The sequence below is a fragment of the Microtus pennsylvanicus genome, chromosome 8 (assembly GCF_037038515.1).
Source record: "Microtus pennsylvanicus isolate mMicPen1 chromosome 8, mMicPen1.hap1, whole genome shotgun sequence".
NCBI classification, from domain to species: domain Eukaryota; kingdom Metazoa; phylum Chordata; class Mammalia; order Rodentia; family Cricetidae; genus Microtus; species Microtus pennsylvanicus.
Genome location: NC_134586.1, coordinates 62,153,362 through 62,171,394, shown reverse-complemented (window position 1 = coordinate 62,171,394; position 18,033 = coordinate 62,153,362). Strand labels below are relative to the sequence as shown.

The window sequence follows — 18,033 nt, the reverse complement described above, 5'->3', positions numbered from 1 at the left end:
GAAAGCATATCTTGACTTGGCCGGGCCTAGAGCAATAAACGGTTCCTCTGGTCCCACCTGAGTGTCTTTGAAAATGAAACGTGTGGAGGGACATTTGGTCTCTGACTTGGTAGATTGATGGAGATAAGGCAGGGACTATCCATTGTGTTCCCCCTAAGGCTGAGTGTAGTCATCTGAGGTGCCCCCACCAATCTATCATAGTCTTACTTCCAGTCCAGACTTATACCAGGGAGAATCTTGGTGTCTCTAGAGGGAGCCGTTAACTGACTCTGCACTATGATACCTAGTTAGTTGGGGCCTTGACTATAGATCTGGCCTTGTCCAACAAAGCCACTATCCAGGCTTTGTTGAAGATTTAGCCAAATCCTAATGGATTTTGGCTGGGTCTCAACCCTGAATGAGAGTAATGGGTCAGGCATCAGAATGAGCCTTGAGGTTCTCAGGGCTGCGAGAAGCCTACTCAGGCAGACCTGGGAGGGGCCAGGAGGGGAAGGGAGAGTACCCTATCTTCCCTGTCTAGTCCTGGAGACAAGGAGAGAATTACATGGCAAGTCATGACTGTGGCCACCTTTGCATGGACAGAGCTTTGGGAGCCTCAGTCTGTAGGGAGTTGCTGCTCCTAGCGCATTTGCTGTTGGTTCTGTGGGGTGTGTCCAACTGCGTCTACCTAGTCAGGCAGCGTCTGTGGCTGCCTTTTCCCTAGGCGTGCACTAGTTTGGTGCCTGGCAGGTCTGGGTGAGGTGTATTTGAGGGCTTATCTACTCCAGGAATGAGGAAGCAAGAATTTTGGTGAATATTCTTGCTATCTCATAAAGATTAGGGTCACCTCTCTGGTGGAAGGCTTAGCTCTGGCCAAGTCCCCAGGGTACTCAAGGTACCTGAATTGATGGCCAGAGAGGTGTTAAGTGAGCTTGGTGAGGGACAGGAGTAACGATTTTCTGTATCCCAAGGCGTTTTCAACCCCAGACTTCTCTGGAGAAGAGAATCTGAGAAATGCTGAGGATCTTAACCCTTGGCTGTTATAAAATACCCTCACTGAAGCAACTGGAGGAACAAAAGGTATGTTTTAGGTCACAGTTGGAGGTACAGTCCATTGTGGTAGTGAGGTCATCCTGGCAAGAATGTGAGGCAGTTGGTCACATTGTCTCTGTAGTCAGGAAGCAGTGAGTAACAAATGTAATGCTTATCTGCCTTCCCTGGTGCAGTGTCCTCAGCTAAGGCGTGCCTTCCTGTATTGAGAGCCCAACAGATAATAGGAGACTCACTCACTAGGTAACTGGCCATCATTCAGACCAACAGTTAATATTAACCATCACATTGGGCAAAGCAGTTCTTCCATCCTGGCCTCCCAGAGAGAGATTTAAATTTCCTGGGAGCAGTATGATATGGGGCAGTGACCATAGGGGAGAAGGTCAAGCCTCAACCTGGCCTATGAGACCCCTGCCTTTATCTGGGGAAGTCCCGAGAGCCACCCCTTTTGGTGGCCCTGGAAGCTGAAGAGGAAGATAGAAACTCAAGCCTTGTGTTTCACCTTCCTATTACAGCACTGATGGATGTTTCTTATAAAAGATGCAGGCAGTACAAAAATAGCCACATAGGATGAGATAGCTCCCTGCAACCTCACTCTGGCAGTCTCCGGTGCTGCATGTGACCTTCAGGCTAAGCCCAGAGGACGTCTGTGGTCCACCTAGTGTCTTACCGGACTGGCTTGGATTGGAGTCAGAGTCCACAACTTCTCTCTCTCTCTCTCTCTTTTTTTCTGTCTCAGGTCTTGCTGCTTTAAGATCCCTGGCTGGATCTGGGGACAGTGACTGGGACTTTGATCTTTAAAGACCTAAAGGCTGAGAAACCAGATGTCATGCTCATGCCTTAATCTCAGCACTCGGGGAGCTGAGGCTGGAGACCCTGATTTAGAGACCAGCCTAGGCTATATAGTAAGAGCCTGTCACAAAAGGCAATAAAAGTCCCTTCCCAATAAAACAAGCTTACTGCCATCAAGTCTTGTGGTGAGTTAATTCTGTGTATTTGGACGAGAAGCTTTACTACTCTCACCCACATTGGACAGGATCTCACTTTGAGCTGGTTATCCTCCTGCCACAGCCTCCCGTGTGTGCTGACCGTGCCTAGCTACACAGAGGATTTCTTTTTTTCTTAGATAAGGTTTCTCTGCAATAGCCTTGACTGTCCTGGAATTCCCCTTGTACACCACGCTGGCCTTGAACTCACAGATCTACTTGCTTCAGCCTCCGGAGTTCTGAGATTAAAAATGTGTACCACCATGCCCAGCAAAAACAGTTTTAATAAGCTAAAAAAAATGTTTAAAAAATAAAATATTTTAAAATATTAACTAATCAGGGAATGGTTGTGCATACTTGGAACAGTGTTCTGAAGATTGAAACTAAAGGACTGGTCAGAGTTCAAGGCCAGCATGAACTATATAAAAAAAGGTCTCCAAAAAATAAGTTGTATCACCTGGCTACGGCAGTGCACGCCTTTAATTCCAACACTCATGAGGCAAAGGCAGGCGGATCTTAGTTTGAGGCCAATTTAGTCTATAGATTAAGTTCCAGGACAACAAGCTACATAGAGAAACCCTGTCTCGAATAACCAATTAAAATAATAATAGTAGTAATAATAATAATAATAACCTGAATTACTTTAAAAAGAAAAAAGAAACTGAGCTTGACAGTGCACATCTATAGTCTCAGGAGGCAGAGACAGGAGGATTACTACAAATTCAAGACCAGCCTGGACTATGTTGTGAGTTTCCAGTCAACAAAGGCTACAGTGTAAAAATCTGCCTCAATAAATAAATAAATAAGAGAAAGAGAAGGAAAGGGAGAACACAGCAAGAAATTGTAAAAGAAACAATACAAGAAAGTTTTCTTAAACTGAAAGCTACAGCCCAATTCAAAAGGCCTCAAAGTATGCAGCGCTTTGAACAAAGAACAAAGACAGCATCACATCCAAAGATAATGCTTGGAGACTTCCTAACAAGAAGCAAATAAAGAAAACCCTAAAGGTCTCCAAAGGGGAAGCTGGCTTGCAATTCCAGAATGAGAGCAGGATCTTGCCCTCATTCTCAGTGCCACGCACAGGGCAATGCATGTCAAGACCAGTAACTTGGGTGAAGGCACAAGAAAGATAGGTTAAGGTGGTTAACATTGCTGCCACAGGCTCAGAACATATGTTAACCGCGTCACACTGGAGTCACCCTTCCGCATAACACAATTTGGGGCTCCTGGTAGGCAAAAAGGAGTCCCTGACAGAGCTGGAATGGGGGTGTGTCCTTATATAAAAATCCTTTGTGTAAAGGCAGGGCATGATGGTACAGGTCTTTAATTCTAGTCTTCGGCAGCTATGGGCGGATCTCTCTGAGTTCAAGGCCAGCCTGGTCTATAGAGTGAGTTTTTGGGCAGTCAGGGTTACAAAGAGAACTCAGTCTTGAAAAACCAAAAAAAGAGGGTTTTTTTTAGATATATTTATTTTACTATTTTATGTATACAAGTGCTTTGCCTACTTTGTGTGTATGTGCATCCTGTGTGCCTCATGCCCTCAGAGGTCAGAAAAAGGCATTAGAACCCCTGGGCCTGGGGTTGTGATGGTTGTGAGCGGCCATGTGGGTGCTGGGAATTAAATCTAGGTCCTCTGCAAAAGCAACAAGTGCTCTTAACCACTAAGCCAGCTCTGCAGTCCTTTTATGTGTATGTGTATTTTGCTTGCATGTTTGTCTATGCTCTATATGCATGCAGTACCTGCAGAGGCCAAAAGGAGAAGTCAAAGCCCCAGGGTCTGGAGTTATATATGTTTGTGAGCCACGATTTGAGTGCTGGGAATCGAACCAGTGCTGTTAATCACTAAGCCATCTCGCCAGCCCTTAAATATTTTATTTTTAATGTGTGTGCATTTGTGCGTGCGCGTGTATGTGTGTGGTGTATTACTGCATCTGTACATGCACAGAGACAAGATGAAGACACCAGATGCCCTGCTTTATCACTCTCTGCCATTATTCCTTTAGACAGGGTCTCTCTCTGAACCTGGAGCGAGGCTCATGGCCAACAAGCCCCAGGAGTACCCATCTCTACCTCCAACAGACCTGGCTCACATCCACATCTGTCTTTTTATGTGAAATTCTAGAATTCAAACCCAGGTCCTCAGGCTTGTCCAGTAAGCACCCTTACATAGCGAGCCATCTTTCCAGCCCCTTAGGAATTTAAAATTAAAAGTCCCATTAGAGGGCCAATGACGTGGCTCAGCAGGTAGAAGCAGTTACTGCCTGCCTGACCTGACCACCTGAGTTTAATCCCCAGGCCCCACACCTTAGGACAAAACCAACTCCCAAAAGTTGCTCTCTGACCTCACATTTGCACCGTGGCACATAAACACATATTCTCTGTCTCCCTCCACCACCCCAAACACTCACTAAATTAAAATGTAACTTATTTTTTGAAAGACCTGAACCCATCTGAAAGGCCAGTAATGGAAAACCATATGTAAATGTACAGCATGACACGTGACGGCTTCTATGTAGTGACTAAGCATGTGGTTTTCTCCTTCCTAATAGGATGCTTCATAAATTTGCACGCTACCCTCGTGCAGGAGTCACGATGATCTCTGTAGTTGTGGTTTTAGCATCTGTGCTGCCCAGCTGGGCGCTTCCCACCCAGCTCCACAGAATGAGTCTTCAAAGAGGAAAAACAGAGGGGCTGGAGAAGTGGCTCACTGTTTAAGAGCCCTGCCTGCTCTTGCAGAAGACACAGGTTTGGTTCCCAGCACCCACGTGATGACTCACAACTGCCTAACTCCAGTTCCAGGAGACCTGCTGCCCTCTTCTGGTCCTGGAAACACATGCACATGTGTGCTACACAGTCATACATACAGCCAAAACTCCCATACCTATAAAATAAAATGTTTAAAATGTTAATTTTAAAAAGAAATTTTCTCTAAAACAATTTTATATACATATCATTTTTCTATTTATTAAAAATGAAAGCAAATTTGCACACTAATGAGATGAAGATGTTTATTTTTGCATAAAGAACTAAATCTCAGTGGGGCACAGCATGCACAGCTGTGATCCCAACACTCAGGAGGCAGAGGCAGGAGGATTGCTGTAAGTTCCAGCCCAGCTTGGTCTACAGAGTGAGTTCTAGGTCATCCTGGTCTATATAATGAATTTCAGGCCGGCCAAAGCTATATAATGAAACTTTCTCCAAAGACCAAAACCTAATAATACCAACAATAAATCTTGGCTGGGTGTCTGGTATTGCAGAATGTAGAACATCTTCAACAGTTTTCAGAACTGACAGATATGTTGATTTCATAAGCAATGCTGAGATCACCACTTCACAGAAATATATACTGCAAAATGGCAAAAGTATTTTTTTAGGGCCATTTCAAAAATTTCTAGAAAGTGTTCAAATTCCACCAAAATTTATTTATTTTTATTTCTTTCAAGACAGGCTTTCTCTGTAGCTTTGGAACCTGTCCTAGAACTGACTCTGCAGAACAGGCTGGCTTCGAACTCAGAAATTTGCCTGCTTCCCAAGTACTAGGATTAAAGGTGTATACCACCACCGCCTGGCCACCAAAATTCATTTAATGATTTTTCATTTTTTTTTGTTTTGTTTTTTCGAGACAGGGTTTCTCTGTATCTTTGGAGCTTATCCTGGAACTAGCTCTTGTAGATTAGGCTGGCCTCAAACTCACAGATCCGCCTGCCTCTGCCTCCCGAGTGCTGGGATTAAGGCATGGGCCGCCGCCACCACCACCCGGCTCTGATTTTTAATTTTTAATTGTTAATGCATGGATTGTATGTTGAACATATTCAGGAAGGTCAGGACTGAAGCTCTACCGTCTGTAGCAGTGTTTATGCACATACCTATTGAAGGGTATCTTGGCATTTCCAGGTTTGGTGTTGTCAACTTCTGTGAGAGAGTTTTCAGTTGACACGAGTTTGCTCTCTAGTAGGTAAAAGCCAAGAAGTGCAGTCCTTGCGTGGACAGAGAAGTACAGAGTTAAGTGGGTGTGGTGGTACACACCTATGATCCCAGCATTTGAGTGGTGGAGTCCACAGTAAACCCTCAGTTAGATAGTGAGTTCAAGGCAACCTGGGGGCTCTAAAACAAAAACAAAGCAGAACACCTGAGCCATTATTGCCAAGTAGAGATTGTCCCTGTGACTCTGTGGGAAGAGAGTAGCTGAGGAACATGGTCTTGCGAGTGATGAGAACCTGGCTCTGTGTATCCCTTTTCTTGCCTGTCTGCTGTGACCCCAAGCCTCACCCCCATCTGTAGAACAGGGTGATGACTTCCTTGGAAGTTCCTGGCAGGGTGAGAGTAGGGGAAGAGAGTGGATGAAGGCACTCCTTCCCCCTGGCTCTCTTGCCTCAGGTCTCAGTCATGTCTGTCTGCTCCTCTGCTTCCCAGAAATATTCTTGGCAGGACTTGGGGTGAGTCAGTGCATGAGTGAGGAGTGTGTGTACATACGCCTCCCATGTCCTGGGCCTCGGTGTCTGTTTTGGTGGCTCAGAGTAGACTTTCTGCTGGGACTGGCCAGAGGAGTTAATGTGAATCATGGATAGGTCTCTTTATACCAGGGGCTTAATACAGGGCAGTTCCCAACAAGCCCAGCCTCACCCTTTGGGCTTCTGAGTTACGGGTAGAGGATGATGAGGTCCTGTGGGGCCTATGAGCTCCAGGAAAGCACTGGGCAGGAGGGACTGTGGCCTGGTCACTGCTGCCCTCCCTGCCCAGTGGCACCTGAAGAGCTTTCCTAATTCAGGATGTGGTTTTCTCCATCATAGACAAATTAGGGAGTTTCTTGGTTATACTTCTAGTTCCCAAACCCAAGCTCGTGTGCCAGAATAGGAGCTGGTGGGAGTGGAATGGGTCTGTAGTTGGTCTCAGAAGTAAGGAGGGGTTCAGAGGTGCCTGTGACCAGAGCTCTGCCCTGCTTCTTCTCTTAGGTGGTACAAGCTCTACTCTAAGCCAGGCAAGAAGGAGAAGGAGCGCGGTGAGATCCAGGTGACCATCCAGTTCACACGAAACAACTTGAGTGCCAGCATGTTTGACCTGTCTATGAAGGACAAGCCACGGTCCCCCTTCAGCAAGCTCAAGGACAAGGTGAAGGGCAAAAAGAAGTATGAACTAGAATCTGCCTCAGCTATTCTCCCAAGCAGCGCCCTGGAGGATCCTGATCTGGGCAGCCTGGGCAAGATGGGCAAAGCCAAAGGCTTCTTCCTCCGCAACAAGCTACGCAAGTCCTCGCTCACCCAGTCCAATACCTCGCTGGGCTCGGACAGCACCCTGTCCTCTACTAGCGGCAGCCTGGCCTACCAGGGCCCTGGAGCTGAGCTCCTCACCCGCTCACCAAGTCACAGCAGCTGGCTGTCCACTGAAGGGGGTGAGCATGGGGAGAGGGTGGGTTCTTCCCAGGTGGTGAGGAAGGCCTCGGGCAGAGACACTGGACTCTTCTTTCCAAGTGCTGACATGGTTCCTATTTCTTTTCTAGGCAGGGATTCTACACAGTCCCCCAAGCTGCTCACCCACAAGAGGACATACAGTGATGAGGCCAGCCAGCTACGTGCAGCTCCTCCCCGGGCTCTTCTTGAGCTCCAAGGCCACCTTGATGGTGCCTCCCGCTCTTCCCTTTGTGTCAATGGGAGCCATGTGTACAATGAGGAGCCTCAACCCCCCTTACGCCACCGCAGCTCCATCTCAGGCCCCTTTCCAACCTCAACCTCCTTACACAGTGCCCCACCTCGGCCCTCTGAGGAAGGGCCTCGGGCCTCAGATGACTCGTGGGGCAGAGGCAGCCGTGGCACCAGCAGCTCAGAGGCTGTGCCTGGACAGGAGGCACTGGGCACTCAGGCCAAAGTGTTGGCCCTGGGGGCTGGTTGCTCTGGAGAAGAAGAGGGGGCCCGGCCTTCAGAGGGAAAGCCAGTCCAGGTTGCCACACCCATGGTGGCCTCATCTGAGGCTGTGGCAGAGAAGGAGCGGAAGCCCCGCATGGGCCTCTTCCATCATCACCATCACCACCAGGGGCTGAGCCGGAGTGAGCTGGGGCGCCGCGGCTCAGTTGGAGAGAAAGGAAGCCCTTCTCTGGGAGCCTCCCCACACCACTCATCCACGGGGGAGGAAAAGGCCAAGAGTAGCTGGTTTGGCCTGAGAGAATCCAAGGAATCAACTCAGAAGCCCAGGTAGATATTTAATAAGGCTACTTCTTTCTATGTTTGGAGGAGGTTGGGTGTTTTCCCCGGGGGGCCTGAGGCTGGGAGGAGCAGGGAGCAGGCTGCCTGAGCTCTAGCTTTGCATGGTCAAGTGAGGTATCCTGTCTTCCTGAGCCAAGGCTCATATCGTTCCCACCGACACAGGTGAGTTTCAAGGACATAGTGCCATGAGGGTCCCATGGATCAAGGTGGGCCCAGGCCCCATGCTTGAGTTGGTAGTACACAGGAAGGGAGGGGCATTCGTGTGCTTCTTGGTTTCCTGACCCCCATCTCTTGCTTCCTCATCTCAAGGTAAGGAAGCCTTGAGACCGAGACTGTGCCTTTAGACACCTTACCCTGCCTGAAGGTAGATGATTTCCACCTGTCTCTGGGGTCTTGTCCCCTTGAGGGACGGGAATTAAATAGTTGTGGCTTTATCCTTCCTTTTCACTAGGCTTCCTAGCCTGGAAAGAGATCATAGCAACTCCCTTGAAATAACCCCCCGCCAAGGCCTAGTGTTCTTTGACCCCTCTTGGGAGTGCTGGTGACTACTCTGTTGGGAATATGCCCAGCCCTCTCTTTCCCTTGGTCCTGGTCAGAGCCTCTGGACTCCACTCTGTGTTATTCTGAGACAGGGCAACTGCTGTATTGCTTGGCAGGGACCTAAGGAGGGTCTTCATGAGCAGGTCAGCAGTCTGTCTCGTTGCCCTGCATTGGTGGCAGACCTGCCTAGTGTCTTGAGCCCAGCGGTTTCTCTCCTCAGCAAGTCTACCTCTCCCACTCAGTGGGTCTAGAGAAAGAAGACTGGACCCAGTTTTGACGATGCTGCATCTGTTTCCCGTAGAGGGGAGGCTGGACCTTGCAGCTCTAGCTTCACTTCTAGTTTCTTCCCATCTCCATTTTCCTTACGCTTCTCTGACTCCTAACAGCCCCTCAGACTCCAGAAAACTCAAAACTCAAGTCTTTGATTGACAGAAGGTAGAGGGGATTTCTGTAGGGGTCTTGTTACAGACCAGGCTGTCTAAGCACCCTGCCTGCCTGCCTTGGGCCATTTGTAGGTGGCAGCTTCACGCAGGCAATGGGCCTGGCATCCAGGTAGGCCTGTAGCTGGAGGGAAAGCTGGCCCAGGAGGAGCAGTTATTGGTTGGAATGCTTGCTTAAGAGTTCTAGGGAGAAAGTTGAGCAACAGGACAGCTCAGGGCAGCACCTGCAGGTTAGAACCAGAATTGCCGTTCAGCTGGAGCATCTCTACTGGAACCTGGAGAGCCAGCCCACAGGCCTTGGGGCTTGAAGCCCTTGTACCCAGGGGCTACGGTCACAAATTCTGAGAGCTTGAGTAAGGGCAGCAGCGCCCTCTAGTGACTCTGTGTGGCACTTGTGCTCCGTGGAGAGGCTTGAGGCAGAGTAGAATTCAGTGGTTGTAAGATGATCCTCCTGGTCCTCCTGACAAGGTGTGCCTCTGGTGACATGTGGCTGTTGATCCCTACTGATGTGAGACTGAGAGGTGTCAGAACGGGACTGAGCCTCACCTGGGCCACAGGACCTGCTGAGCCATTGGTGTTGGTCTGTGGCATGGTTCTGTGCTGCAGTTGAGATAGGCCACACGTGTTAGGTCCTCTTGTGCCAGAGTGTCTTCTTTTTGTTCCTTTCTCTCACAGCAGCCTTTGAACACTGGAAGGGATCAAATACTAATCAAAAATATACTTAACTTGGGGGCAAACCTGGTGCAACAGAGAGCCAGGGATGTTAGTAAATGGCACTTAGCAATTCGATGTCTGCCCAGTCCCTTCCAAGGTATGGTAGACAGACGTCTGGTGGTCGCAGAAAGAATGTGTCATCTGAGGTGCCCTCTGGCTGGTGTTAGCATATTTCCTGTCCCGTCTGTGGCTGTTTTGTGGCTGTTTTCCTGAAATAATTACTCTCTAAGCAGCGATCTGGTTGGAAGATGATGTTAGGATCTCTGCTTAAGCTTGGAAGGCCCCTCATTTGTCCTGATGATAAGAGGATACGCACACCTCCTGGACGTGTTTCCTGGAAGATAGAAGCTGCCAAAGCTCAGGAGGGATGGTTGGCCAGGGGATACACTGTCTACAGGTCCTGTCTCAAAGGCTGGCTTTAACCTTTGAGGACTGGTGGGCAGCCTTCACAGAAACACTTGCTACCTCTGCGACTAGTATATGGAACACAGAGCTCACCACATCCCAAGGAAGCCCCAGTGAGTACAGAAACCTGCTTTCTCCAGAGATGGCCCCAAGGTGTGACGTTCGAGGAGGAGAAGGGCAGCTGGGAATGGTGGCACATGCCTGTAATTCCATCACTCACGAGGCCCCTGACAGGAGGATTATTTGAGTTTGAGGCTAACCTGGGGTCCATAGAGAGACACTACCTCCAAAAACTTTAAAGGGGGTAGGTGGGGAGAAGTATTGCATTGAATTGGCGATTGACATCAAGTGGCAGGTTAATCAGTCATCCTTAGGTTCCTGCAGGCCCTGAAGCTTATTTCTGTGGGCTGAAGGGACAGAGCTGCTTGGTCTTCTTTCCCCTTCTCTTCCCAATATTTGGCCCCGAGGGAGACAAATCAGCATATGTTGTACCCTGCTTGGGAGGGAGAGGCTGTGCCAGGCTGGCTGGGTAGGCTCCAGGGTACAGGGGTGTTCTCAGGGCACAGCCTGCACAGAAGACCACAAAGGAATATGCTTCTCCTGCCCTATGCCATGTACACTGGTAGGGCAGGAGTGATGCCCTTCAGAACGTGTGCTTGGTTGCTGTAGGGATGGCTAAGCTATTAAAGGCTAGGCTCACAACCAAAAGAATGTGTGTTTGGTGTGGAGCAGGGACCGTGAAGATGGAGGGGCTCTGAGGTCAAGAACAGGCAGATGTTAGCAAGCCCTGTTGGCTCTGGGAAACCTGCTGGGCCTGCCGCCTAGAACCCTGGCCTCAAGGGAGAGCACTTTGCTTATTCCATACCAACCGGTTTGTGTGCATCTCTGGGGAGCCATTGTGCGGAGGAGATTGCTGACAGAGCCCGGGGCTCCTAGTGGTGCTTCCCTGGTGCCTTCTCCCTGAAGTCTGACTGGCAGCAGATTGCTGGGAGCCTGAGGGTGAGTGTGTATGTGGGTTTGTCAGACAGGGTTGGGCTTGCTGCTGTGCAGTGCTGATGGGGTCACTAGGGCTGCCATCATGAGAGGTCTGGAGAGAGGTTGTGTCATTCAGAGTTTAGAGTGCTCCAGCCCTGTTACTGGGATGCAGCTCGGGTGCTATGGGTGTTCTAAGCTTGACTGTGACCCAAGTGGTTGTTGTGTTGCAGCTCATTCCCCTAACTTCCAGGAGTAGACATGCCCGTGCCTTTGCCCGGAACCTGCCTGAAATGAGGGAGAGGAGACATGTGTGGGAGTTGGGACCCCTTTCAGTGCCTTCAGAACAGTGCTGGGAACTGGAGGAGGGACGTGGGAACTCTACCCCCCTTCCCTCTCCATCTCTGTCTACAGGTGGGGATCAGACCGAGAATCCACCCTCCAGCATAGCTGTAGCTATTCTAGGGGAGAAATAAGGTCAGAGGAATCTTTGAAAGCTGGATTTTAAAAAATCACTTTTTGTTGTTTTGTTTTAAGACAGGGTCTCACCCTGTAGCTCTGGCTGCCCTGGAGCTTGTTATGTAGACCAGCTGGCCTCAGTTCAGAAAAATCCTCTTGTCTTCTCGTGCCTCTGTCTCCCAACTGCTGTTTAAAGATGTGTGCCACCACACCTAGCCTTTATCTTTTATTTCTTTTTAAAGGCAGGGACTCAGTCCGACACAGATTGTCTTTGAACTTGCTGTGTATCTTGAGGATGACCTTGGTCTTCTTCCCCAGTGCTAGGGTCACAGGCTTGTGCATCCACACCTGGTTAATGCAGTGCTGGGGGTGGAAACCAGAGTGTCATGCATGTTGGGCAAGCATGCTGCCAACTGACTTATAGCCCCAGCCTCCTTTAAAATATTTTGGGCCGGGCGGTGGTGGTGCACGCCTTTAATCCCAGCACTCGGGAGGCAGAGGCAGAGGCAGGCGGATCTCTGTGAGTTCGAGACCAGCCTGGTCTACAAGAGCTGGTTCCAGGACAGGCTCCAAAACCACAGAGAAACCCTGTCTCAAAAAAACCAAAAAAAAAAATATTTTGGTTTATTAAGATAGGGTGTCATGTAATCCAGGCTGGCTCTGTAGGTGAGGATGACACCATGCTTCCAGTCCTTCTGCTTCCACATCCCCAGAGCTGGGGCGTGTACCACTGTGTTCAGGTTTGAAGGCTAAATCCTTAGGAGAATCTCACTGTGTCCTGTTGAGTAGGCTGAACTCCCCCTCCATGCTTGACTTTGGAGCCTCCTCTGCTCCTGGTGGACCTGGACTTTTTCCTGTTGCCTATCAGGCCCTGTGTACAACCTGTCTCGTTCCTGGGAAGAATGTGGCAAACTTTAGATAGCTCAGCCTCCTGCCCTCCTGTGTCAACACCCCTTGTTTTCATGAGCAGAACTGCCTTGGCTCACCACCAGTACTTTCCATAGAGTTGCTGGTTGAGTGGGAAAGATGGCTAGGAGGAGGTTCCCTGGTTGCTCTCATTTAGGTAGGAGGCCTGAATTCTCTTCATGTGTTCTAGGTTCTGTCTGTGTCCTGGGGGGAAGTGTGTACCTCTTTATCTCATTTCCCAAGGCTGCCCCACAAGAGGGGTAAAATGAGGCTACTGTCTCTTGGCAGTAGGTGTTCCCAGCAAATGCCATATGCTCTTTAGCTAGTTTGTCTGCCCCCCTCCCCATGAAACAAAAGGGGTGAGCTCTCTTGGACACCTTGTCATGCCCGATGACAGCCCCATCCTTACCCCTTCCTGCAAGAGTTTAGTGGAACATTGTCTATTTCTGTTTGCAATCCCAGGTACCCTGCTTGAGTCTCTTAGTTCTGTCTCTGTCCATGAGCTCTCCCAGCATCCTTCCCTTTGGTGCCTCATAATATTGGGGTCTTCCTTCATTTGGCCCCTGGGTCGTGTGACTGCATATAGTCCCTGTGATGGTGTGGTCCCTGGGTCGTGTGACTGCATATAGTCCCCATGATGGTGTGGTACCTGGGTCGTGTGACTGCATATAGTCCCTGCGATGGTGTGGTCCCTGGGTCGTGTGACTGCGTATAGTCCCCGTGATGGTGTGGTCCCTGGGTCGTGTGACTGCATATAGTCCCCATGATGGTGTGGTACCTGGGTCGTGTGACTGCATATAGTCCCCGTGATGGTGTGGTACCTGGCTTGGAGGTGGGAGTAGGGATGGTACTTGACAGGGATATTTCCAGTCTCAGCATTAACCAGGAGGCTCATGGTTTTGTCTTCTCCACAGCCTGGACGTGTCTCCTCAGGTAGAATCTGACCCAGCTGCTCCTCCTCACCCCTGCTCCCCCCAGGCTCTGGCCCCCCTTACTCCTGCTCCCGCTGCTGCTCCCATGCTAAGCACTAACCTTTTTGCAGCCACCTCCCCTGCTGCTGCCACTGCCGCTGCTGCCACCATTGTCCCTGAAGCGACCCCATCTGGATTCTTGGGGGTCACCAACCCGTTCCTCACCTCCTTGCAGAGCAACCCCTTCTTCGAGGAGCTCAAAGCCGACATAGCACTAAATTCTCCTTCACCTGCTCCCTCTCTCCCCAGTGCCTCGAGGGCCAGCCTGGCCCCCCTGGCCTCCCCTGGGAAAACCCTGCCTGAGTGGGACGACACCTTCAACATCTTTGCTGCTGGCAGGCTGCAGCCAGAGGCCAGGAGTGAGATTCTGGTCCCTGCAGAAATGGGGCTGGAGGAGGATGGGCTGCAAGACCCAGGCCCTGGGACCATGGCATTGAAAGCAACAGAGCCCCAGAGAGACCCTGGGGGAGAAAGAGATGGAAGCAGGATATGGCTGGAGCCCAGGGTGCCTGTGGACTCGGGACTGGACCAGCCAAGCACAAGTGTGTCTGACCCAGGACCCTTTGGGTCTTCAGGAACTCACCCATCTTCCAGAGCAGCCCAGTTGCACCTGCGAGCCTCAGCCTCAACGCCAGACCGGGAGCTTCCTGCCTCAGAAGTGGGAGCTGGGCAGAGTCCAGCAGATAGCGGGGCATCTCTGTTCAGCTCCCCAGAAGTGCTCAGTGTGTGGGAGAGACTTCCTGGTTCAGATGACATTCCTGGGGGCCAGGATGAGGAGGCTCCGCAAGATGAAGGCCAGCTTTTCCAGGAGCTGAACACAGTGGAGGATTCTTGGCCTTGGGATGTGATCACCATTTCTCCTACAGCTGAGATTGCATCATCCATCATACAGGGAGAGTCGGATGAGGCGCCTCCTCTCCAGGTGCAGCCTGAATCACCGGCTGCTGTGTACCCCATGGAGAGTGAGGGGCACCCTGCATTGCAGCTGGAGCCAGAACCAGAGCCTGAGCAGGGATTAGATGAGGGGCCATGGCTTGGCCCACCACCTCCCAAGCCACCACGCCTCTTCACACCCACAAATTCCCAGGTGGAGGAGGAGGAGGAAGAGGAGGACCAAGAGGAGGAAGAGAATGCTACAGGGGGTTTGGATAGTGGGGGGCCAGGGATAGAAGAAGAAATCACCCCAAGTGCATTGGTTGTTGGTCCTCAAGAGTCCAAGGAGGAGGGGGCAAATCCAGAGTTGGAGGGATTGCACAGCCTGCCCTCTGGGACCCTGATGGGTGAGCCAGAGCTTGAAGAGCTGGTAGGAGATACTGGTGCTCCTGAATCCGGGGCCAGTCCCACTAGGCTCACCAGCTGCCTTGAGGGGCCCATCTTCAGATCCCATAGCTCAACAGGCTCTACTCTGCTAAGTCAGAAGGTCTGGGGGACTTCAGATATAGGTGAGAACCTTAAAACCCAGAGCCAGGAGCTAGCCAAAGAGGGGTTTGGGCCTCTCTCAGTCACCCCTCAGCAGGCTGATCTGTGGGCCTCAGAGGAGGAGGAGGAGGAGGATGCCTTGAATCCCTTCTTATGTCAGGAGAGCCAAGATCCCCCCAGTCTCCCATCCATATCACCACCAGGGTCAAGGGAATCCTCTATCCGCTCTGGTCCAGAAGAGTTGCCCACACCCCCAGAACCTGCCTTCCCACCTCCCCCTCTCCCACCCTGGGCCAGCCACCGCCATGGGGTGCCAGGCCCTCCATGCCCTCCCCTGCCTGTAGCCTGGCCCTTGACCTCTTCTTCCTCACCTCCCGAGGAGTCAGCTTCACCCCTTGGTCCCCTTGAGCTCTCCCCCACTGGGGGCTCCCCTACACCATATGGGGAAGACCACGCTGCAGCCACCCCAGCCTCCCCGCTTGCGCTTCTGCCCTTGGAGACACGACCAGCTGAGGAGCTCCAGCCCAGTGGCAGGTGAGCATCCACTCAGAACCTTCCCAGGAGGAAGGTACTGGGGAGGGGCAGGGTGGGGGGGCATAGTGACACAGGAGTAGAAATGTTTTCCAGTCCAGCTTTATCTTTGCCAAGGGCACATGGCAACAGTCTGCTCTGTGTGGAGGTAAGTGGTGATGGCTTTGAACCTATGAGCTTCTATAGGACTAGTTCTGAAGCTGTTTATTAATAAATAGGACCTTGCACCATCTGGGTGACCCCACAAACTGGATGTTTGGAAAATAGCATCTGACAAGGATAGTGGTTGAGGAATGAGGTTTGGGGGAAGTCAGAATGCCCTGGCAGGAGGTGGGGGTGAAAACTGTATGTGCTGCACAGAGATGCCATGGTTGGGGGGTGGGGTTCCACAGGCGGGCAATACTTCTTTAGGCCTTGAGAATATTAGCAGGTAGCGGTGGGCCCACAGCAGTTTCTTGTCCAGACATGGTGAGGAAGCAAAGGGCTGGCAGAGGGTCTAGGACTCTGGCCTTTGAGGAGGCTAAAGACACAGGCTTGGAAGGAAGGAGGGAGGGAGGGAGGGAGGGAGGGAGGGAGGAAGAGAGGGGGGAGGGAGGAAGGAAGGAAGGGAAGCTTTCCTTAAATGCTTTCCACACCCTTAATCTGTAGGAAAGGCTCTCTGGCTGCAGCAGGTGCCTCACTGGCTTGTCTTGTCATTGGTTTTCTGGGCTGGGCTCCCATCCATTTAGGGCAGCTGATTGGACAGCTGTGCATGTGTGGCTATGGTCTCTATGACATTAGGCCTTGGGCAGAATGGAGAGGCAAGACTTCACCAGAGGGTAATGGGGGTGATGAGAGCAGCGGTCAGGAGCCTTGGGCTCAAGCCTCAGTGCATGTGACTCGGCAAGGACAGCAGAGTCCAGAGGGACAGCGGTGCTCTAGGGGCCTGGACAAAGGCGGCAGGGCAGAGCAGCTGGGCCAGGTGACGTGGTGAGCATTAATTAAAGCCATTAATTATCCTCAGGATCTAGCCCTGGCCTCTGTGAGGCCCCCAGCCTGCTCAGGCAGGTAGCTGCTGGCTCATGTCAGTTGCCCAGGGTTTGCTGAGCATCTATTTTGTGCCAGACCCAACAAACTCCCAGTCTAGGTGGGTGAACAGGGAGATTTCAGTGAGGGAAGCAGTAGGACCTGTTGGTGACACCCAAGAAATCAGGTCAGGGAGGGAATTGACCCCCAAGTGATGGATGGGGCTGTGTCCCTCTCCCACCCCCATGTGGGGAGAAGGAGCTGGTGACTATGGTTCCCTCATCTCCTGATGACACTGTCTTCATCTGGCCCAAGTCTTGCAGTATAACTTCTATTTATACACACTGCTTACAGGGTTCCTTTTCAGAATTGCTTTCAGTTCATGTTTATATGGAGCATGACCTTACCCTGTGGAGTGATGGGTGCATAGAGCTGTCTCTTTCTCGGTTGAGTGGGGGATCATGCTGACAGCCCAGAGGGTAACTGTTCATACTGGTGGCCTTAGAGCCACCTTCTTTCATACCATCTCCAGTGCAGACCCTAAGGTGATGGGACTGCTCTGCCCTGTGTGGGGACTTGATATGCTTTCATATTTGTGAGACTAAACACCAGCCCTGTCCTTAGGAGCAGTGCTATTTCAGGTTGGCCGAGCCTGAGTCGGGCAGAGACTAAGTGGTTTTGCTTCCTATTCATTGCCTGAAGGCCTGAAGCCCCTGTAGGGTGAGAGTGGATTTATGAGGTTCCCCCAGGTCAGGTTAGCTGGTTTATGGGCCTGCTGCTTACAGTTTACATAAGTAGGTGCTAAGGCACCCCAGGAGAGGATTATTTTAGCTTCAGGGAATCAGTAGGCTTCCTGGAAGAGGTGACTGTGAATAGGTTTGAAAGAGCAGTAAGTTTTTGGAAGGAAAGTACCCCCAGGTAGGGAAATATCTTTTTTTTGGGGGGGGGGTGCGTTTCACCTAGCGGAGGCTGGCCTTGAACTCCTGATGCTTCCACTTCTGCTGTGCTATTTGTATAGGTGTGCACCACCATGTCTAGTTAGAAATAGTTTTTGTAAGGGCCAAAAGATCATCGTTGTTTATGGCCGGCAGGGGTGGAGTTGTGGGCCAGGAAGCACAGCAAAGCCCAAGTTGTCTTAAGAGTTTGTAATCTTACCTAGAAAAGAGCCACTAAAGGAATTTTCAGAAGTGGAAAGCCATTAATTATCCTTTAGCAGAACAGGGAGTGGGTGGCTGGAGGGCAGGTGCAGCTAGGAGAGGAGGAAGGTAGAGGGCCTCCCAGAGGGCTGCTGCTGGAAAAGGCAGGTGTGAGAGAAACTTGGTACGGCTAGGTGGACCCCACAGATACAGCTGTCCTCGAGGTAACGACTGGGCTGCAGCTGGGAGATAGCAGGTGTCAAGGAGAAGAGCGAAGCCAGAGAGCTAGCAGCTTAGCCTGAGAAGAGGCTGGTAGAATCCCA

General features: G+C 51.0%; 1 protein-coding gene across 4 annotated transcripts in view; it reads left to right on the top strand.

Moving 5' to 3' along the window:
- Rab11fip5 (RAB11 family interacting protein 5) overlaps positions 1-18,033 on the top strand; it is a 38,144-nt gene that overhangs the window by 16,887 nt on the left and 3,224 nt on the right. The window contains exons 2-5 of one of the 4 annotated variants that reach the window (XM_075983689.1): positions 6,968-7,404; positions 7,513-8,200; positions 13,563-13,581; positions 13,795-15,572. In XM_075983689.1, coding sequence (XP_075839804.1) covers positions 6,968-7,404; positions 7,513-8,200; positions 13,563-13,581; positions 13,795-15,572 — 2,922 coding nt within the window. Of the gene's footprint in view, positions 1-6,967; positions 7,405-7,512; positions 8,201-13,562; positions 15,573-18,033 lie in introns of all 4 variants that reach the window. The other 3 variants (XM_075983690.1, XM_075983688.1, XM_075983691.1) reach the window with 3 other exon arrangements.